General features: G+C 43.2%; 1 protein-coding gene across 1 annotated transcript in view; it reads left to right on the top strand.

The window, feature by feature from the left end:
* The window catches only part of COL6A6 (collagen type VI alpha 6 chain), a 339,806-nt gene that overhangs the window by 228,245 nt on the left and 88,747 nt on the right, over nt 1–22,814 (top strand). Inside the window, 4 exon segments of the mRNA XM_029589350.1 lie at nt 5,384–5,428; nt 5,530–5,583; nt 9,128–9,190; nt 19,363–19,428. Coding sequence (XP_029445210.1) covers nt 5,384–5,428; nt 5,530–5,583; nt 9,128–9,190; nt 19,363–19,428 — 228 coding nt within the window.

The following is a 22,814-nucleotide window of genomic DNA, read 5'->3' as shown; positions in this document are numbered from 1 at the left end:
AAAGGGCAATTTTCAATAGTGTGTATAAGCCAGCACATACGCGCATAAATTAGTGCATCTAAAGTTAAGGCTATGTTTTATAAACTGTGTGGTGTCGGTCGCACAGTTTATAAAATACCATATATCTCTGCTCAGAACGTGAACATTATTTTTACATTTTGGGGTCAATTTTCAAAGAGCTACATGGGAGTTGTATATATAAAATCAGGATATACCCACAACTTTGTAGACCTTGTGCGTGGTAATCAAATTTTCAGAAGGTCGGAAGTAGGCACGTACTTACCATTTTGCACATATGTCTATGCGAGTTAAAAATAAAAGGGCTTATCAAGAGTGTTCTGGAAGGGAGGAGGGTTCAGCATAGTTTGTGCACCTATCTGGTAAAATTACACGTACATATTTCATGTGGGAAATAATTGCAAGCTGTGGGTGTAATAACCCTCTGTTTATACGTGGAGGCGGGTATTTTATAACATACGCGTGTACGCCACTTGTGACACTGCTTGCGTGCACTTTCAGTCATCATTTCCCCTAGGCCCTCCACCGGTTGGCCCTGACTCCTTGCACCCATCCGAAAACTGCAGACAAAAGCCCAAGTTGCAGTTTCATTTTTGTCATTCGAAAAGCAGATGTAAAACTATACACCGCATACAAAATCCTTACTTATGCACTTACTTCTGAACCCCCCTCCCCTCCAGAACACCCTTGAACCCCCCCCCCCCGCCCCCTTCTATGGTAAGCATGCGCATACTTCTGACTTTCTGAAAATCTGCTTACGACGCACAACATCCGCATATGTGTGCGACTATCCCGATTTTACGTATACAACCCCCATTGTAACTCTTTGAAAATTGACCCCAAAATGTACAAATTGGAAGAGGTTTTCTGCCTCTTCAGGCCATGTTGGAATTCAGGCAAAACACAAATATTAGTCACTCTACTCTGCCAAGGGGTTTTTAATGTTCACAGAGTAGAGAAACCTCAAATTAACTTCCCCTCCTAAAGATGTCATCTTTAACAGCTTTGTCTTCCCCCTGCCTGACATATAAGACATGGGTTTGTTACTAGCTGGGAAGGAAGGATGCCGCCTAGGGAGACACCAGCACCGTTTCCACTGCCGTTCGCTGCCCCATGGAGAGCTGCCACTGACGCACAGGCCAGGCCCTACCCTGCTTAACTGTTGATATTTTATAGCATCAGAAGCAAATGCACTATGGCTATAAGCTAATTCACCTAAATGATCCAGGCCAACAACCGCGCTCAACAACTAATATCTAATATGTGCTAAATCTAAATTAGTAATATTTATATGCATTACAGTTTATTTCTGTTTGATCTTAACGAAACATGACATCACAACTCATTACTAATCATGTCATTCCACGATAATAAGCCATAATACTGCTCAATAAATGTTGCTCAAGCCCAAATGAACTTCAGAGTCACCAATTCGTAATTCATGATGACTTGGACGATCAAAACAAACTGGAAGCAGAGAGAAACAAGATTGGGGATACAATATTTCCTGATGCCTTTTTTTTTTTTTTATTCCAGTTGATTACACTCTTCTAGTGATTCAATCTGCTATTATAGTAAATAATTGCTCAGTAGTCATTGTAGTGGGAATCTGGGAGATAATGCTTTCTCAGGGAAAAGAGACTCATACAGTGATGCGCTGCCAGTTCTTTATCTGCTCTGCTCCACTCTGTTTTCATAAAATAATTTTACAAGGCACGCACCTCCCTCCAGCTTGTTGCCGGTGGCACAGCGTAGTTCTGAATGCAGAGAGACTATGCTGCCCCTTGCTGCGCTGGCAAATGACATGCCTGTCTCAGAATAAATGCTGCAGTGTAATCAGTCTGTTGAATGAACTGGAGGAGAAGGAGGGGGCGTTCTTCCACATCTTACTTCTGTAGGGGAGCTATGTGCCAATTACCCTAGAGTCTGACTGAGGTGCAAAATTCACGTTTATAGGATTAAAAAAGTAAAACAATAGAGGGATAGATGCCTTTGCATGTTCTCGGTTCCACAAAATATGATTTGCAGGATTTTCTCTTGATTCTGCTGGATGGATTAGTGAAGAATCCATTCTTAAAAAATATATTACATTTCTTAATATAGAAAATCTTTCCCAGTCTCCTGTGGGACAGTTTAACAATATTTGCATGCCTTTCAAGCTTATTAACTTTTTCACATAATTAAATAATTAAGAATTGTAAGAGTTTAGAGATAATAGACTTTGAGCTAATTTTGTGAGCTTGTATAAGTTAGTATTCGCTTGTACGTATTAGAATTGTAAGTTGCAAAGGTGAGAGTACTGGTTCCTGGGCAACTAGTCATTAATTTGATTCTCTCCCACCCAACCTTGTCTTTTTTTCTGTTAAATAGATACCCCCACCCTGCCCCCAGTTAGGAGCAAAATCTTCAAAATAGCATTCAGTTTGAGTATACAAATATCGGGGTAACTTGCTCGATACGACGGTTACTACCCTCAAATGTTAAGCCTTATACTTCACTTTGATGCAGCTCCAACACTGCTCTCTGCATCAGTGGCGGGGGTGGAAGGAAATTAGAATAAAAAAGTTACCAATACAGGCCCTGAACTCAGCGGTCGGAGTAACAGATAAGTATGAGAAAATAAATGTGAAAGCTTGCTGGGCAGACTGGATGGGCCTATTGGTCTTCTTCTGCCGTCATTTCTATGTTTCTCTGTTTCTAAGTTAGTGATTTTAAATAACTATACAATTGATTTTAGTGATTCACTAATTTTAGTCATCACAAACAGAAATCCTCTACTTATCAATTTAAAAGCTTTAAAGGTAAACTTTTGAAATATTCCTCACATAAAAATTAGCATATATGCATCTCAGTAGCATGTACTCACATATGTGCTATTTTATAAAACTCAAATATACACACGTAAATAGAGTTCAAGCATAAACATATGTGTGTAAAAAAGGGGTGATCTAGGGCATCCCAGGGTAGGGGAGTTGCTATTTTATGAGATATATGCGTGTAGACTTGGAAATGTATTCATTATTCTGTACTTGCTCATTATGTAGCATAAGTGATATTAAACATCTTTATTGTGAAGTATTGACTGGGTGGGAGGTCTGGGTGAAATGGGGAGGAGTTCAGGCTGAAGACCCAGGAGGGTCTTGTTGACCTGGACAAGGGCTGGGCAAACTGGTGGACGAATTGGTAAAACTGGTAATTTCATTCACTTACCTTTCTTAGAAAATTTGTGGACTTAACAATGATAAAAAGCAACTTACCTGGGGTTAGTGCTAATTAAATTTAAAATGTAAAATCTTTACGCATGTATTTTAAAAATATAAAGTAAAGAAATGCACGTACAGCAGTTCAGCGCCACTTAGCCGAATATGTTCCAGAAAGGAATGGAGAATAAAACAGAGACTATCATAATGCCTCTGAATATTGTGCGCAATTCTGGTTATCACATCTAAAAGAAGATATAGTGGAATTAGAAAAGGTACAGAAAAGAGTGATTGAAATGATTCCACTATGAGGAAAGGCTAAAGAGGTTAGGAATTTTCAGCTTGGAAAAGAAACGGCTGAGGGGAGATATGATAGAAGTCTACAAAATAATGAGTGGAGTGGATTTAGTAAATGCAAATCAGTTGTTTACTCTTTCAAAAAGTACAAAAACTAGGGGACATGCAATGAAGTTACTAAGTAAAACATTTGAGTCAAATAGGAGAAAATATTTTTCTACTCAACGCATAATTAAACTCTAGAATTTGTTGCCAGAGGATGTGGTAAAAGCTGTTAGTGTAGCTGGTTTTAAAAAAGGTTTGGACCATTTCCTGGAAGTCTATAAACCTTTATTAAAGTAATCTATCTACACTACCCCTTGGGATCCTGCCAAGTACTTGTGACTTGGATTGGCCACTGTTGGAAACAGGATACTGGGCTCGATGGAAATTTGGTCTGACCTAGTATAGCAATCTTATGTTCTTATGCTCAGATTAAACTGAGCAGGAATGCATATATGGGAGATATAGTTGTTTCTGTAATTAATAATAAGTAGTAATTCAAACTATTTCCTCTGTTTCTAAGGCTTATGTGAGACAGATTTTATTTGTTCGGGGATCATTAACAAACGAACATGAACTGATTAGAACCATTTAGAATTCATCAGAGTCCCAAAGTGTTCAGAGTCCTCCTTAATATGAGGATTCTCCCAACTGTAAGTAAAATAGTAACAATCTTATTCACAAAGAAATACAAACATCCCCCACCCCTAAAAAACTTGTACCATATTCATGTTTGTGTTAGAGACATGAGATGTTTCCTATAAACACAGGCCTTGAGGAAGCCAACTACTAAGAAGGAAAACTATCCGAGTCAGCCAGCCACAGACATCAAATCAACTGTATACTATTAGATAGTGGAGCATTTTTAATATTTATATTTATGACTCCCTCTGCTACCCCCACCCCACACTCCCAACCTGGAGCTGTATAAACTGCCTCTACAGCATCCCAAGCCAACCTAAGGAACTTAAGGGTTCATTTCCAGACCATTTACCTGCATTAGAGAACTATTACATCTCATGTTTAAAACAAAAAGGTTTGCATCATCATTCTTTAGTAAATAGTCTGTGCAATCTCAAAGCAAAAACAAACAAACAAAAAAGACAAAGCAGTTTTGACCCCAGTAGTCCTACAGTGGCCTTCTTAGCAGTAATACAAAGATGGTGGAACAAATAAAAACTGAATGAACTCCATATTCTTTTTCAACATTCAAGAAACTTTATTGGCATGACAATTTTTATATGTGTTGCCAAAGTAACAGATGAATGGACTGATTCACTAAGTTATTTTTCCTTCTATTCTGTGACTATGGGAAAAGACCTTGATGAATCAGGCAGGGTACAGAAGAGAAATAACAAAGACAGTTGCAGGGTTTTGTTATATTTAATATTCTCTCTGGTCATGGCATGTTTCTGGCCTGGTGGCAGGACTTGACATTTTGCTGCCGTTTCTCCCAGGGTTATACAGAGTTTTTCCTGCTCATACTTTTCTGGGATATCTTTTATTTTCTATGTCAGCTTTGTGAAATATAAGCATCTCTTGTGTCTTAGTATTTGCACAGCACAGGAGGAAATGCTCTTCCCTTTCTAATTCTCCAGTGTTGCATTGCTTGAGAGTTGTACTTCTTGGGGTTTCCATTCTAATTTTTGTCAGCGTGTTGCTATTTCTAATTTGTGGTCACTTATTCTGTGCTTGGAGAGTGTTTGTCATGAAACTACAAAGGCTTGGGAGGGGAAGGCATTATAGAATTGAATAGATGAACATTTGCACTGGTCTGGATCTAGCTTCACGCCAAACTAACACAGTTATTGATTGTATTCTTCCAGGGTGACGATGGGGAGAATGGAATTGATGGGATCAATGGAGAGCAGGTAAGTTTCAGTCCCTAACCCACTACCATGTTTAAGCAATGAGTTTTCAAACTGTTTCATTCAGAACAAAATGTTTTCATTTTTTTTTTATCTGGGTGTAGGGAGATTATGGATTTCCTGGAGCTTCTGGAGAAATAGGCAGTCAAGGAGACCAGGTAAGGCGCGTCTGCTGGTTGACATCCCAAAATGCAATGTTACACTTGTGGTAGGATAGGATAATAAAGGGAGAGAAATGGGCAACCTGCTTAAAGTGAATACAATTCTCCTCACTTGCTCAGCAAGGGGGATTCTCTGGTTTAGAACCAGAGGGTTGCAGATCAGGAAATAGACTGTGCTGTGTAATGCTTACATGAGTGCTCAGCCTTCTCAATTATTGTGGTGCAATATGACACAAATGTCAAAAAGTAAAGCTCTACTAAACTTTGTAGAAAGAGTTTGTGCTCAGACAACTGGGACGAATCTGATGAAACAACTGAAAAGCAACGTGCGCACCAGGGGCTGTTTGTAACAAAGGCAAACTTGATCATTTTAATATACTTATGCCTTGTTCATACATTAGTTATATTAACACAAATTACTGATTTGTACTTCTATTGCCAACTAGGAATTCACATCTCTCTTCTTTATGAGGCATGCCCAATAGAAGGGATGAAGATGCCACAAAGATTATGCTGGCTTTCACCTCATGCCACCAATTTGTGAACACCCCAAGTTACTCCCTAGATCACTGGGAGAGACGATCCCCCCTTTTTAAAAATGTTCTTCTTATTGAAGAAAAGTCATCAGCTGCATATTCCACAGCAAATAACAAACATGTGACGTATGCTCCCAACACACATAAGAGACATACAACGAGATACAGACCATCACATTTAAACAGAAATATCAGGCAGCCTGTTAGCATAATAAACCCAATAAAGATTCCAGTTCTTATATGCATCCAAAACTTTATGTAATGCATATGTAAGCTTTTCTGTTCTCACTGTGATCTGATGCAAAACTTGAGGGTCTGTGTTCTCCCCTTGTTGAGGAAGGAACGCCATCTACTTGCTCAACCCAGTCTCCAACATTTGATTTACTACAAGGTCACCACCAGCTGAAGAAGCAACCTCATTCACTCTTCAGCCTTCACTAACAGGATCTCCACTGTGACAGTAAGAATGGCCTCCTCAGATAAAACAAGGAGGTCTATGCACTCACCAGCATTAAAATTGGCATGGTAATGCATTTTAAAACCAGTGTTGCATCAGGCTTTAACCTTCAATGTACTAAGTAAATGATATACACAGTACAGAACAAGGCTGAATTGCCATGACGGTGTTAAAGACATCACAGCCATGGTAGCACGGCCACGCGGTGCATATGAGATTTCCCCTTACCTTAACGGCTCACAATGAAAAGGCTGGATAACAGAGAAATCTCCTCACAACCCCCGCACTCCCCCTGAGCACCATAGAATTTCATTGAGCTTTTGTCCTGCAAATTCCCTACCACCCCATCCCAGAAATTAGTTGGTATCCCAGGTCCCAAGTCCTCTCACCTGGAATGCAATTCAGCCTTCATGACCTGCAACCCCTGTTCCCATGCCTAGCCCTGTTTTGACATTCAGATCAGAGAGTGTATATAGCACTATTTTGTATATGGTGCCATAGATAGTGCCCTCTCGCTGGTAAAAATTTAGAGCAACTTTGGAAAAAGCAAGTGGACCTGGGAGGGTGGATGCAGGATCAGAGGCCAACTTACAAGGAGTCTGGGGGGGACTGTGAAACTTTGGCTGTCTTCTGGGGGTTGAGGTGGGATTTCAAGTCACAAACACAGAGTTGTGGTTTTGGGAGCATGACCCATCACAGTTCCAGAGGTCTGATTGCATTCTGGGAGTTCAGAAGGTAGGAGATCACAGCTCAGAGTCTTGATCGCAGCTTGGGAGTATTGGGAAGAAACTGTTAACACAGGCCACCGGCACAAAAATTAACTATATCTTCAGAAGTGTAACTAAATTTCCTGCTATAAGAGGTTCACATTAAAACTCTTGGGCATTAATGCTGGATGTACTATCAAGAGTTTATATCTAATGAAGCTATTAGCATATATTTTTTTTAAAACGGGATAATTTGCATGCCCGTTACATTCCTGAATGGTAATGCCAATACACATACAAATAACACCTGTTATACATGGGCATATTTGCATGAATTAATATGCATTGACATTAACATAATTTAATACACAGGCCTCTACATCTTTTCTCCCATATCTCTTAATAAATCAGCAAGTGACCCTTCAGTACTGGGATAGAGTCTAACTCATAAACAACATAATCTAACATGATTGACTTCATACAACTCATATCAATAAGACTTCAGAGTTCTGAGTGTTAACCTGGTAATAAACTACAAAAATAGCTCCCAGGATAGAAGGGAGAGCAAAGCGGCTGAGGACATAAGAGTGCTTCACCCTTTTAACCAGGCAGTTAGCATTGGTAGCTTTTCATTTCCCCACTGTCTTCGCCCCACCATCGACTAGACACTAAACATGACTTCTGAAGGACCAGCCATAGAACGGTAGGCTAGGGAGGAGCCAGGTACAGAGGAAGCCAGGGACAGCTGATCAGGGCAATTTGTCTGTCAACTATAGAAGACCAGATGGAAATGTCTTTTTCCCAAACCTCGACTGGCTACTGAAGTTGAAATTCAAATGTTGAACTTTCACTCAAGAAACACAATCAAATGTTCTGAATTGTCTCAAAATATCATCTATGATATCTCAGAAATTTGCTGTCCCACCTTGGCAGACACTGAGGTGGCAATTTTCAAATAAGCCCACACAGTCACAAGTTACAGGTTCAAATCCCACTGCTGCTCCTTGTGACTTTGGGCAAGCAAATTCACCCTCTGTTCCTTCAGGTACAAACTTAGATTGTGAGCCCTCTGAGATCAGAGAAATACCTACAGCACCTGCATGTAATCTTCTCTGAAGTGCCGAAAAGCAGGATAAATAAACATACGCAGGTACTTTCAGCGTGCATATGGTGTACAGGTTTTCACAGAGAAATAAGCTGCACTATTTCCCTTCCAAAAAATTGGCGGCCGCAAAGTCTGCATGCTAAAAGCGTCTACTTATTTTGCCCCTGCCATTTGTGCGGGTCGCCAAAAGGGGCAAAATAGCATGTGCACATCTGAAAATCATCTGAATGTGCTCTGCTTTACGCGCCCCCCCCCCCAACCTAAACACGCCCACAAGCACGCCAGCTTGTAAAACAGCTAAAGTACGCGCGTCGCAGGACCAGTGAGTATTTTCAGCGGCATTCCAGGAAGGCTGTTTTCAGTCAGGCCATTTTACCTGGGCAAATGACTTAGAAAATCACCCAGTGTCGACCCGGGCCGAATGTAGGGAGAACTAAACTATCACCTGACTCAATTTAGATGGTACAGAGAAGGGTTTGTGAGCATGAAGTCTGAGCCTGGACACAATAATCTTGCCCATCCCCCACTGCCAATGATGCTGCTCAGATAAACAGCTCTAGCACCTTTAAAATCACCATTAAAGATTAAGTGGTCCATGTTTGCCCTCCAACTTATAAACGTTCTCTGATGTTTTCATTAGTGACAATATCATTTGTAATTATTTTCATGTGATTGTGAGTCAAGGATAATTGTACTACAAAGTTCTTTGTTTTCTGTATTTTGCTTGTGATTTAAGGGAAGGAAAGGACCCCGAGGACAGCTGGGTGAACGAGGAGAAACTGGTCTAAGAGGAGACCCTGTAAGTCTTAGCTGACACATTTCTATAGATCTTAATGTCTGACTAAGAGGAACCTGTAGTGATTCTAACTACTGTGGAACAGGGATGGAGATTACAGATAGGCCAAACAGGAACAGATAAATGTCCCCGCCATCACCTGCACCCTTTCAAAACTCAGAGGTTTCAGAATTATCTGAACTGAGCTTTTCAAGATTTTGGTCAGTGAATCCAAAACTAAAATTTGATATAGCCTTGTTGGGGATTTGGGTTCAGATCCATTTCTGTGGGCTGAAATCTCACAAAAATGGGATTTTTCATGAAATTTCATGAGGATTTTCTCAGAAAAGGGAAACAGGAGAAGAGAGAGAGCTGAGGAGAGAAAGACAAGCAGGCAACAGAGAAGGAGGAGATAAGGGAATGAGGTTGGTGTGGTGGCAGGAGTGCACTCAAAAAGCTTGGGATCAAGAGTGCATCCAAAAGAGTTTCTGTTACTAGACTTTATTGTACCTCAAATAATTGTTAACATAAGGACATGTCCAGAATGACTTGGGAGTTGACAATATATCTAATGAGCCTTGAAGCTTGCCAGGAATGTCAAAATTTCAAAGGAGAGCTATGTGAATTTGTTTGTTAAAGGCTCTCACTGTAAATAAACACTATAATCATTTGCTGCACAGATAGTTTTGATTTTGAAAAATGTCTGTTTAAAAAGAAAAGTTCTTTCCTCTGCACTCAGGCAGGCCAATCCACATGAGTGGGTTATGCAGCTTTACCAGCAGATGGAGACAGAGTAAAGCTGGCATCATGGACATATATCCCTGCCCCGACATCAGCCCACCAGTATTCTCCATCTCCAGCAGATAGTGGACATGCATCTCCCTACTGGGGATTGCCTGTAGTAAAAAAATAGATAATAAATAAAGGAAAAAGAAGAAAAAAGAAATTTGGAAGTACTGCTTGAGCTCCTGAGGTGACTTTTGCTGTCTCTCCCCCATACCGGAGACCTGTTCGTACTCTCAGCCACGGAGGGCTGAGCGCAGGTAAAGGAAAGTTTTAAAAAACAAATAAAGGAAGAAAGAGAGCAGGGAAGTTTTAGTTCCCCTATTCCTTCTCTTGCTGTTAGTTGGCGTCTTTTCCCCTTCTTCCCGCTCACTTCTCTGGGGAGTTTAGCGATGTATGGAAGAAGCGCAGCTTGGTGGGTTGAATAGTCTTTGGCTAGGCCTCACTCTCAGGCTTGGTTTCTCCAGCTGCATGATAGGCTGCAGCAGCCATTTTTTTCCTGCGTGCATTCTTGCCACGCAGCGGTGTGATGATGGCATGCACAAGGCTGTGACCTATATTTATGCACGTTGGTACGTGCCAGATTTACTGTGCGTGAAATCCTACGGCCTTCCAGTGAGTGCATATTTGTGCATGTACCTTATTTTTTGGCGCACACATAGTCACATACAGCTGAGTACAGGGAAGTATGGCGCCAGTGACAAAGAAATCTAAGCACCTTGTGATTTTGCAGCATTCCACATAAGGGCAATACAGCCAAGGCTTTCTGCTAGTCTGTGTCAGCGCTGTCTGGATGCTTGAGGTGATTTCCCTCCTACTGATTTTGCCTACACTGGTCCATCCCCTCGGACAGAGGGGAATGGGGCTAAAGATAACACAATGAGGATGTTCCCTTCTTCCTCCTTCCCGATGACAGGGACATATTTGGGGGATGTTTTGTCAGCGAGTCTCCAATTTGGGCCTATGGGGCCTGGTGTGGACCCATCCTCTTCCTGGGTGGAATTTTTCCAGGATCTACAGACTTTTCTGCAGGGTGGCCCAATATAGGTGGTGATTCCTCCTAAATCAGATGTACTTGGAGTTCTACCATGGGCAAGCACTGCAGTGAAGTGGTCCCTTGTGATATTAAGGAGGATGTGGATGAGGATACGTTGGAGATTTGGCTTTCTCTCCTCTGGAAGAAGGGGAAATTCACCCAGATTTAGAGCTACATAAGACGCTGTTCCATTTCTTTCATAGAGTTGAGTTTCTGAGTCTGTTGTCTCAGACTCTGAAGACACTTGGTGTGAAAGGGGGTGACTCTATGGGTGCACAATAGAAGGACCCGATTTTGGTCACCGTACACAAAGTGTCATGTTTCTTTCCCCTTCTAGAGGCAAGACAAGAGTTGATTGATCTTGAATGGAATGCTCCAGAGGCAAACTTTAAAGGGGGGGCATGCTTTAGTGGGTTTGTACCCCTTGGATCTGAAGGCAAGGGAACAGTTATATTTCCGAAGGTGGATGCGTTGGTGGGTTCTGTTACCAAGTGGACCACCATTCTGATGGAAGGAGAGTCAGCTCTAAAGGATGTGAAGGATAGGCAATTGAGGCTATCCTTAAGCAGGACTTTGAGGCCATGGCAATTAATTTGCAAATTATTTCTTGTTGCTCCCTCGTAGCTCGGGCTAATCTGCATCTCTCTCAGGAGACTGAAGGAGCGGAGTCGGCTGGCAGAACAGTAATGGAACTGAGAACCACCTTCTTAGCTGATGCGGACTGTAAGGAGATATCTCATGTTTTACCACTGAAATCACCAAATATGAATCATAATAGCCAAAAAATGTACAGGCCAACATTCTGACAGGCTCCAAACACTGTCACAGCAAGAGAGAGAACTTTTGCCCAGATGAACTTTATACTTTATCAAGATGTGCCTGTTTGTAAATGTCTTTCTAAATAGAAAAGCAGACAGAGAGACAATAACACCTAAGCTCATAAACAGATGTTAGGGACCAGTTTAGGCAGAGTCCAGAGGTCACAAGACCCCCACCCTTGGAAGAGAGGGAGGGCAGTCTGAGATGGAGAAAAACACTCAGGCACACAGCTTGGCATACAGACGTGGCAGTTCTTCCCCCGAAGAAATGGGGAGCAGGAAGAAGACCTGCAACGTGGCAGGACCCCCCAAAAGAAATGGGGTGGGGGATAAAACCTGCAATGTGGCAAAGACCCTCCACCCACCACATGATTATGTAAGAGCTTATGAATATTTATCAGCTGGAAAGTATAAGACGAGGGGCAAAGAAGAAGAGGGGTGATACCCAGAAAGAGAAAACCCTAAGGGTGACTCTGCAAGCAAAGGAATCCCTGAAGGCTGAGAAAGCAAGAACCTGTTGCAAAGCATCCCTGAAAATGATAGGGGAACCAGAAGCAGACCAGCAGTCCCTGCTATCGAGGGGGAGAAAACCAGGTGTGGTCAGGTGAACAGAGAGAGGAGACACCCTACTCAGGTACAGAGAGTGACACAAGGAATCAGAGACGATGAAGGGCAAGAATAAGCCCTGGCAGCCAGCAAGCACCAGAAACAGAAACTAGTCTCCTTCCAGGACATCCTGCCTGCTCTGTCAGTACCAAGCCCAGGAAGCATGCCTCTCCCATGCTCACATTCTCCAGACCTCCATTCAGCATCTGCTTCAGAGGTGAACAGAGGGATATCGTCTGAAGCTGGGATCAGGGGTAAGTTAGCCATAAGTATTAATATATTAAGCAGGCTAAGGTTTATGGCATGTGTAAAACCACCCATAATACAGAACTTTCTTTAGTAAAAACTGGTGCTTAGTGGCCAGGATGTTAGAGACAGGAATTGTTGTTATTTTCTAAATGCTATATCCTGCCAAATCTGATAAATAAAAGCCTGTTTTTGAGGAGCATACATGTTGTCTTTTCCTGACTTAGCATCATGAAGTAAGGTGGGAGGGCAGCTGGAAATGTCTTGTAGCAGGCAGGTACTTGCACCCCTAAACTTGCTTACATGACTCTGACCTTGTTCGAACTGCCAGAAATGGCTTCCATGATAACGGCTAGGCTTCAGCTGTGGCTATAAAATTGGTCAGTGAACACAGTTTCTAAGTCCAATCTCACAAGGTTGCCCTTTAAAAGTTCTCTTTTATTCGGCAGTGAGTTTGAGAAAATGGCAAATAAATGGAGAAAATTCCAGATTCCTTGTTTGCTGGAGGATAAAAAGCCAGCCTCATGTCTCTTTGGGAAAAGAGGCTGCTCTAGAGATTACAGGTGTTTTCACCCTTATAGGGGAGTGACTACTCAGAGGCCTCATCCCTTCAGTAGATCTCAGTCCTTTTGGCCCAAAAAGCCTCAGAAGGATGTGGGCTCTGGGACCGGAGCACCTCAATCTTCACAATGAAGGTGCACGTTCTCACCTACTGGTGCAGAAGATAGGCAGGCATCTATTTCATTTTTATCAGAGGTGGGTCCAGATCGCATTGGACCATTGTGTCTTGGAAGTGGTAAGGGATGGCTATGCTCTAGGGTTTCTTTGCATTCCTCAGATTCCTTTATGGTCTCTCCCTGCAACTCTGTACAGAAGATGGTGGCAGTAGAGATTATCTTATGGAGGCTGTTGGATTTAAACGCCATGATTCCTGTTCCCAAAACACAAGAAAATATGGGTCACTACTCCATTTGTTTTGTCATATCCAAAAAGGAAGGGTCCTTTCAGCTCATCCTGGATCTCAAAGGTGTCAATCAACATTTGCGGGTATCTCATTTCCAAATGGAAACACTGCTCTCTGTAATGATGACAGTGTAATCAGAGGAATTTCTCACATCTGAGGACCTGATGGAGGCATATCTGCATGTTCCCATTCACTGGAAACATCAATGGTTCCTGCAGTTTGCCATTCTGGGATGTCATTATCAGTTTCGAGCTGGCTAATGCCCCAAGACCTTCTCCAAGTTCATGGTAGTGGTAGCAGTGTCCTTGTGCATGGACGGTATCCTGGTTCATCCATATCTGGATAACTGGTTGATTCGGGCCAAAAGCGTAGAAGAGAGTCACCTGGCTTCTCACAATGTGGTCTCCTTACTGCAAGATCTGGGATCGGTAGTGAACTTGGCCAAGAGCAGGTTACAGCCATTTCAGACATTGGAGTACATAGGTGTTTATTTTGATGTGAAGCAGGGCAGAGTGTTTCTGACAGAGTCACTTTCAGAAGTTGATTGCTCAAGTTCAAACCCTAAGAAAGAGTATTCGCCCACCAGTGTGGTCTTTTCTGCAGGTCCTGGAGTTGATGGCAGCTTCTTTGGAGGTTGTCCCCTGGTCAGGAGCACACTTGCAGCCTCTTCATCACACGTTGCTTTCCCAGTGGAGTCTACAGTCTCAGGAGTACACTGTGAGACTACACGTGCCATTGGAGGTGAGCAATCATCTCAGGAAGGGCGTTTCCTTGGAGACACCAGATTGGTTATTGCTCAAGACAGATACAAGCCTTCTGGGGTGGGGGGCTCACTGTCAGGAGTTGGTGGTGCAAGGGCGCTGGAGGGCCAAGGATCATCAGTGAAGCATCAATCGATTGGAAGCACATGGGGTCCAGCTGGTGTGCTTGAAGTTCACCGAGTGTCTGGAGGCTTGGGTGGTCAGGATAATGTATAATGTTGGACAATGCAATGATGGTGGCTTATATCAATCTTCAGGCAGAACCAGAAGCCAACAGGTGTTGGAGGAGATAGATGCGCTCATAGGGGCGGATCTTAAGAGCCCTGCTCGCGTAAATCCGCCCGGATTTATGCGAGCAGGGCTTGCGCGCCGGTGCGCCTATTTTACATAGGCCTGCCGGCGCGCGCAGAGCCCCAGGACTCGCGTATGTCCCGGGGTTTTCCGAGGGGGTCGTGTAGGGGGCATGTCGGGGGGGCGGGGCCGAGCGGCGCGCCGTTTTCGGGGCGGGACGCGGCATTTTGGGGCGGGCCCGGGGGCGTGGTTTCGGCCCGGGACGGTCCGGGGGCGTGGCCGCGCCCTCCGGAACCGCCCCCGGGTTGCGTCTAGGCAATTTCGGAGCGGCCTCGGAGGGAACGGAGGTAGGCTGCGCGGCTCGGCGCGTGCCGGCTACACGAAATCGGTAGCCTTGCGCGCGCCGATCCATGATTTTAGCAGATACGCGTGGCTACGCGCGTATCTACTAAAATCCAGCGTACTTTTGTTTGCGCCTGATGCGCCTACAAAAGTACGCGAGGGCGCCCTTTTTGAAAATCTACCCCATAGTATGGTCAGAGCAACATTTGTAAGAAATATCTGCCTCCTACATTGCCAGAAAGGGAAATATAAGAACTGAATTTCTGAGCAGGCAGAGCTTGGACCTAGGAGAGTGGGAGTTAACAGATTAAGCCTTTCAACTCAAAGTGGTGCACTGAGGTCGCCTGTATCTGTATTTACTGGCGACCTCCAGTAACATGAAGGTTCCGAGATTCTTCAGTCACAGAAAAGATTTGAGAGCGATGGGTATCGATGCTGTCATTCAGGTGTGGCTATGGGAAGTGGTATTATATGCCTATCCACCATGGCAACTGATAGGCAGGATCAATCGAAAGATTGCAAGCCAGACCATAACCATACCTCGGCTGGATCCGGATTAGCCCCGGAGGCCGTGGTATGCCAATCTACATAGGCTACTGGCGGACAGTCCTCTCAGGCTACCACTAAGGCAGGATCTTTTGCATCAAGGATCCTTTTTGCACGACTGTCCAGGTCAGTTTTGTCTTACAGTTTGGCCCTTGCAAGGGCTCGGTTGTTGAAGCATGTTTATTCTTCTGCAGTGATTTCCACTTTGCTGTGGGACAGAAACATTTCTATGTCTCTGGCTTATGTTACAGTTTGGAGAGTTTTTGAAGCCTAATGTAAGGAGCAAAGTTCACAGCCTCTCAGATCGGAAATTCCATTACTTTTGGCATTTCTACAGAATGATTTGCTTAAAGGCTTGGCCCTTAACTCCCTGAAGGTTCAGGTAGCAGCTCTCGCTTGTTATAGGGGGAGAGTAAATGGTAGGCCTTTGTCTTCTCATCCAGATGTGTCCCGGTTCTTGAAGGGAGTTAAGCATCTACGTCCTCCCTTGTGGCTACAGGTGCTTCTGTGGGACCTTAATCTGGTTTTGAATTTCTTGGCAGTTCCTGCCTTTTGACGACTATGTGGTCTCTCCTTGTGGCTGCTTACCTTGAAGACAGTTTTTCTTGTGGCAATCTGTTCAGATCGTCGGGTTTCCAAGCTGCAGGATCTATCTTTCCGTGAGCCGTTTCTGCTTGTGACTCCAGAGGCAGTACAGTTTTGGATTGTACCTTCCTTTTTGCCGAAAGTGGTTTCAGAGTTTCATTTGAATCAGTCTATTTCCCTGCCCATGCTGGGCAGGGCTAGAGATGAAAGTAAGAATCCGTTTTTGCATGCCTTGGATGTCAAGCAGCATCTTATGCAGTACTTGAAGATTACTAAATCTATCTGGAAGTCCAATCAACTGTTTGTGCTCCATGGTGGAGGTAAACAGGGTGAACTGGTGATGCGGGCAATTATACCCATTGGGTTAAGGAAGTCATCACAGCCGTTTATGTGGAGGCTGAGGTTCCTTTGCCTAAGCAAGTTAGAGTGTATTCTACTAGAGCGCAAATGGTATCATGGGCGGCGACGTAGTCCTCCGTACACACTTTTTTCAAACTTTACTGGTGGAAGATTGGACTCAGGAAGACACTGTCTTTACACATGCAGTGTTGACTGGACCATGGGCAGCCTTCCACCCTTTTCAGGAGTAGCTTTGGTACATCCCACTTTTGTGGATTGGCCTGCCTGAGTGCAGAGGAAGGAGAAATTATCGCTTACCCAATAATTTCCTTTCCTCTAAGAATGGCAGGCCAATCCACAACCCGCCCTCAGCTGCCAACTTGCCTTTAGTTCATCCTTATGTACGGACGATGCACAGTGTTGTTCCTGGTTATTCGTTGAAGGACTGGTAAGTGTGATAACCAGCCCCTTAGTGTAGTGCATGTTAATTCTTTTGTCTGAGCTCAGTGTTACCGATTGGTTGGAAGCATGAGTGGTTGCTGTTAATAGTCATATTCAAGTATAATCCATTTGTCCACAGTTTGGCTTTTCCAGAGAATACTGACGGCAGCAGTATTCAGGGCAGGACAGTATTCAGGGCAGGACTATATGTCCATAACATCAACTTTACTCCATCTCCATCTGCTGGTAGAGGTGCATAATCCATGCGTGTGGATTGGCCTGCCTTCCTTAGAGGAAAGGAGATTATTAGGTAAGTAGTAATTTCTCCTTTTAAAATATTTAAAAGTAGTAAAATATTGAAGTAATATTGTGATAGTTGAAACTTGGTTTTCAATCTTTCCTGTTTTGCTCTTGGCAGGCTGCTAACATGCTGCCGTTTGCATCTGCTTGCCTACTCACCAACCCACAATATTTTATCACCGGAAGAAATACCGCACAGTTTACTAGTCTGTGGTACCAAGCAGGGATGTGAATCGTTTTTTGACGATTTAAAATATCGTCCGATATTTTTAAAATAGTCAAAAATTGTTAAAGAGTGCGATACAATAGAAATTCCCCCGATTTATCATGAAAAATCGTTAAATCGGGTTTGTGTCCACTAATGGGAGTTATTTGGGGGGGGCGGGAAAACCGGCACACCAAAACAACCCCTAAACCCACCCCGACCCTTTAAAACTAATCCCTTACCTTCCCCCACCCTCCCAAACCCCCCAAAATGTTTTAAAATCACCTGGTGGTCCAGTGGAAGCCCCGGGACCGATCGCCTGCTCTTGGGCCGTCGGCTGCCACTAATAAAAATGGCGCCAATGGCCCGATAAAAAAAAACCCACCCCGACCCTTTAAAACTGACCCCTTAGCCTCCCCCACCCTCCCGACCCCCCCAAAAACATTTTTGGGGGGGTTGGGATGGGGGGTGGGGGAGGCTAAGGGGTCAGTTTTAAAGGGTCGGGGAGGGTTTTTTGTTTATCGGATCGGGCGCAGCCGATAAATAAAAAAAACAATCGGGCAGGACGATAAAAATTATAAGATTTGAATCGGAACCGGAACCGAACCGATTCCGGTTCTGATTCACATCTCTAGTACCAAGTACTGCAACTTAGTAAACTCCCATGGTATTTTCCCCACTGCCAAAGAGCAGTCCTAAAGTTAGCAGGATTAACTCACTAGCCAACCTTAACATAGCTGGGTATGCTCAGCGGCACAACCATACCACTGAATATCCCTGCAATGGTAGCCAGATAAGTTTATCCAGCTAACTTTGCTAGCTGGCCAGCAGCTGAAGATGGACTAAGTATCCTTAGACTTGACCCCTCCAAAATATGGGATCCAGTAGTTAGCTCTTGTCAAAAGCACAGAGATAGTCTCATGTTGGCAGCCAAGTGGTTCCAGTTACAATCCAAATCCATCATTAAATTTGGTTTCAAACAGCAGAGCTCTCCATAGACCATCTCCAGATAACTGCTTTCAGGATTCCCTCCAAAACTACAAAGATCCTCTTGACTCCTCCCACCAGTGGTATACATCAGTCTGGGTATACAAGGTGTTTCTGGATTATACTATTTTCCCAGCCCTTGGAAAAGTAAGGCAAAAATAGGAAATCCTCTACAGTTTTTCTACAGCAAGGTTCATGACAGATTTACATGCAGTCACCAGCAAGGGATGAAGGTGGGGAAGAGAGACTGATGACCTGAGTATATTGAGCTGTACTCAGATCCTAAGAAAAGAATGACTTTTAAAAGACACAGATGATGAATTCTGTAAATGTTCAATATGTCACATTTTGAAATGTATTTTATAAAAAATGGGGCACTTTATTTATTACACGTGACTACGCATCCGAAGGAGGATGCTAGTATACGGACATCAAAACTGATGCATCTTTTGTTCTTGTAGAAAATTAGTCCTGAATTTAATGTAGGCATGGCAATAAGTTTCTCTACCTACTGGTTGAAGGTCTGCGCTATATATTGTATATGCATTTGTTACATTTTAATATGTAACAAATGCATATATAACAAATGACGAAGTGGATTGATAAAAACCATGCAGTATCTTCTGTTGCATGTTCATACCACAGATATGGTAGGCGTTTTCCAGTGGAGCACCATTTGGAAAAAGATAAAAATGTTGTTGGTAGAATGTTCTTGCGTAGTTTCTTGTGACTTTGTAGATTATAACACATAGAGCAGAGCTCGTTTCCTAACAGAGTTTGCTTCTCCGTTGATGGTAAATGCAGTTTATTGTGTTTGCATGAATGGGACAGCACGGAGAGCACTTGGGGTCATTCTCATACAAATTTTTCATTCACTCATATTTCTCTGTCAACTTTGTCAGCTGGTGCAGTGCCACCTGATTAAGGATTGCTGGTTACATTTCAGGGAGATCCAGGAATCAACAATTTTGCTCGTGGTCCAGATGGACAGCAAGGAAAACCAGGCCGGCAAGTAAGAACTTTTCAAGATTTGGGTCCCATTTGAAAAAACAAAGTATTGCAGTGGCTCTTCTGTTTGATAATCCCAGTCATAGCAAATACTATTTACAAGAAACTCAGTTATTGTAGCATCGTTTGTTGATGTAGTCACATTCTGCTTTACTACTCAGCAAATCTTATTTACAGCAAGCAAATTTCTTGGCTCCTGGTCTATATAGTCTTCTGTCGGTGAGGGTGAGGTTTATTCATAATCTGATGGTGGGAGTATGATCAGAGAGAAGACAAGAGTTTGAGGATTTCAAGAGGGATCTTGGGACATCTCTTCCTTTTTTAAAATTGAACAGGTCCTCTCATGTAAAATCACTGGTGCACTGTGTAGTGTTTTGAAAATGTCTAATATGTAAAGAAGAGCAGATAAGTGGTGCTTTCTAACTGCAGTATCAAATCCCGCTCACAATCTGGGCAATTGATTGCAGGCAGGGTTCACTGGAAATACCTAGAAATGTAAAATAAGACACATTTCCTGAACTAATCAGGGATTTTGTCATGCTTTACTCAATGTTCAGGGTTAGAATTATGGGTGGGTGTTTGCAATCAAGATCAGAGATTGATAGAGAGAGCAGAAGATTTGCTGGCCCAACTCTGCTAGCGCTGGCTGTATGGTAACAATTTTACTTCTCAATCATTATGATTTCACAATTCCCTTCTTTAATTTGCTGCCCTACTGTTTCCTGGAAGCCCCTGGGATCGGTCAGGTTCAAAACAGAGTCAGCACACATTAGTGGGATCCTGCTTGCATGACCTACTGTAACTTGTGGCTTTCTTTTGTGTGATTCGGCTGTTCCCAAAGGATCAAAGGAAACACAGATGAGCATCTTAAAGGATTTCCAAAATGCTGGCTTTGCAGTGAGGGTTTTAATTGAGGCAGAATGAATGTTACTGCTTGTGATGTGGAGTACAGAGTATACCAAATGTACAATTTATTTTAAGGACTTCCTTTTTTATTGGGCATATTCTGCTATCAAAGTGAAGGTTAAATTATAATATGTAGCCTAGAAAGAATCTGAGAAAAGTACTCATTAATATTGTGGGGAAACTGTGGCTATCTGTTTAGGCCTGTTTCTTTCAGAATTCCCCCGGAAGGTCTTTGCATTGGGCTGGAAACAATCTTCTTTGCTTTCTGCAGCTGGTACCTTAGTCTTCCCAATTGTTCAGCTTTCACTGAGAGCAGTAAGAAAGAATATAGTGGCAAAATATTAATTGTACAAAGGCAGAAAAGACAAGCAAGTTTGTAAAAGTTCAACAATGGAGGGAGAAGCATGAAAATTATATAATTTGCAATTTTTTAAATTGAGTATTCCCCCTTCTACTATACAAACTTCCGGACTATCTCAGCACTTCTTTATCTAACATTTTATTGCAATAATGATTCATTGCTGCAAGAACTAAATAAGCTGTAAAATTTGAAATAATTATTTAAATTATAGCCAAATGTTTTTTATCTGGAAATTTCCTCCTGCTCCTTTTTTGGGCCTACAGCTCAGTCGGAACCAGATATGCAATCTGATCCTATGGGCCTTCATTTGTACCTACCTGAGAGCTTATCCCTTATTATCAGGGCCCCTGGTCTCCCATGATTTCACCACGGAATTTGCAGGTCCCCGAGGAGTCGCCACAGAAGACAAGGGAGCCGGGTACACTTCTGTCTACTCGAGTAGGGAAGGCTAAGGCCTGCTATCCCATGGCAGCATTTTTAGCCACCACTGCCAAACCCTTCTTGGTCCATCCATTCTTCCCCTTCCCTGTGTGCATTGATTACATGATAGGAGGAGAGCGGCAGCACATTGGGCCATGTCTCCTCCTTGGTTGGCCGAACGTGACTGCTGGTTTTAAGTGTAAGATACTAAACAACATTCCACAGTTGAAAGCAGTACTCAGGCCCGGTTGACAGAAGAGGAGGATACAGCACAATAGTGTCCCTAGTGCCTCCTTTTTACCGCGGGCCCTCATTTGCATAGAGAATCGCACGTCCAGGAGAGTGGCCTGGGTGCGCATCAGGAGAGCGGGCGCTCGCCTCGGAGCGCCGGCTCTCCCGCGCATTTTACTGAATCGGCCCAAATGTGCTGCCGTTCTCCTCCTCCTTGCAGTGACCAATACCGGCAGGGTGGGGGGAGGATGTTATGTTAAGAGAGGCTGGAGCCGGGGGCGGAATAAGGGAAAGAAGAGCTGGGGATGATTGTGTCAAACAAGGAAGAAGCCCTAGATGCATGAGGGTGGCGATCAGCATGCAGGTTCTCCAGTCCCACAAGTTCCCCTCGATCTTTCTCACAATAGTACTCCCTCCTGTAGATCTCAGTGAGCTTGTTCATGACCTTCAATATAGCAGGTTGGACACTTGAAGTGGTATTCATGTAAAACTTTACTGTAACTCAGTAAAACTTTATCAGAATAAGAAAAATCGCAAAAAAAGAATCATGTAATCTCATGGTGCAATATCAAAGAAAACTTTAAGTGCCTTGGTCTCTCACTGTCCAAATTCTGAGTCAATTTCCCTTCCGGGTGACAGTAAATTAGAAAAATTCTCTCCTCATTAAATGGGTAGGAAGGAGGTTATAAAAAAGCTTCCAGTCTTCACAAAAATAGAAAAACCAAACTTCATTTCCAAAACAGTTCTTACACTTGAGCAACTACAGTCCCCATTTAAGTTGGATGGGCAAAGCAGCAACCTGTCCCATTCCCCAGGCAGGGGCAATCCCCTCCCGAACTAGGAGCAGGTCAAGAAAGAAAACCACCTCTCTCAAAACATCTAAACTCTTTCTTGTCTTATTCTCTCAAGGAAAAGGTCCCTCTAGGTCCATGGGGGCACTAGCAAGAACACAGTCCTTATTTTCCCAATTCTGCAGGCTGTGGGCCCTACTGGGATCCATCAGAAAAAAAACAGCATTCCTGTCTTCCAAAACCAAAACTGCAACCAACCACAATCTGTACTTGCTAAACCCAGGGGGAGCCCGACCAATCTCAACACCCTAGGCAGGAAAGAGGGTTGGTTCGAAAAGTGCCAAAAACTCTCCCTAGAGATGGTAAAGGGAAAAATAGGTGGTAAAGGAACAAAATCCTCTTTACAGCTGTAATTCGTGTCGGCATGATAATCAGTTGCAATCTGACTACAAGTCAACATTCCTGCTACTACATACATTGTTCTTGGTGTGGCATAAACATTCATTTATCAGAGTATATTCTCAGTGGTGCATAGAAGGTATGCACAAAGCCCAATATTTATGCACATTTTGTGTGCTTCGATCTGTCATAAATCTTTGAACCCATATAGCCTTGTTAGGACTGGCCTTGCAGTTGATCTATGGCAAGGCTTTTTTTTTTCCAGCCTGCTCATTAGGAATA

Source organism: Rhinatrema bivittatum, chromosome 2 (assembly GCF_901001135.1).
Source record: "Rhinatrema bivittatum chromosome 2, aRhiBiv1.1, whole genome shotgun sequence".
Lineage (NCBI taxonomy): Eukaryota > Metazoa > Chordata > Amphibia > Gymnophiona > Rhinatrematidae > Rhinatrema > Rhinatrema bivittatum.
This window is presented reverse-complemented; position numbering and strand designations above follow the sequence as displayed.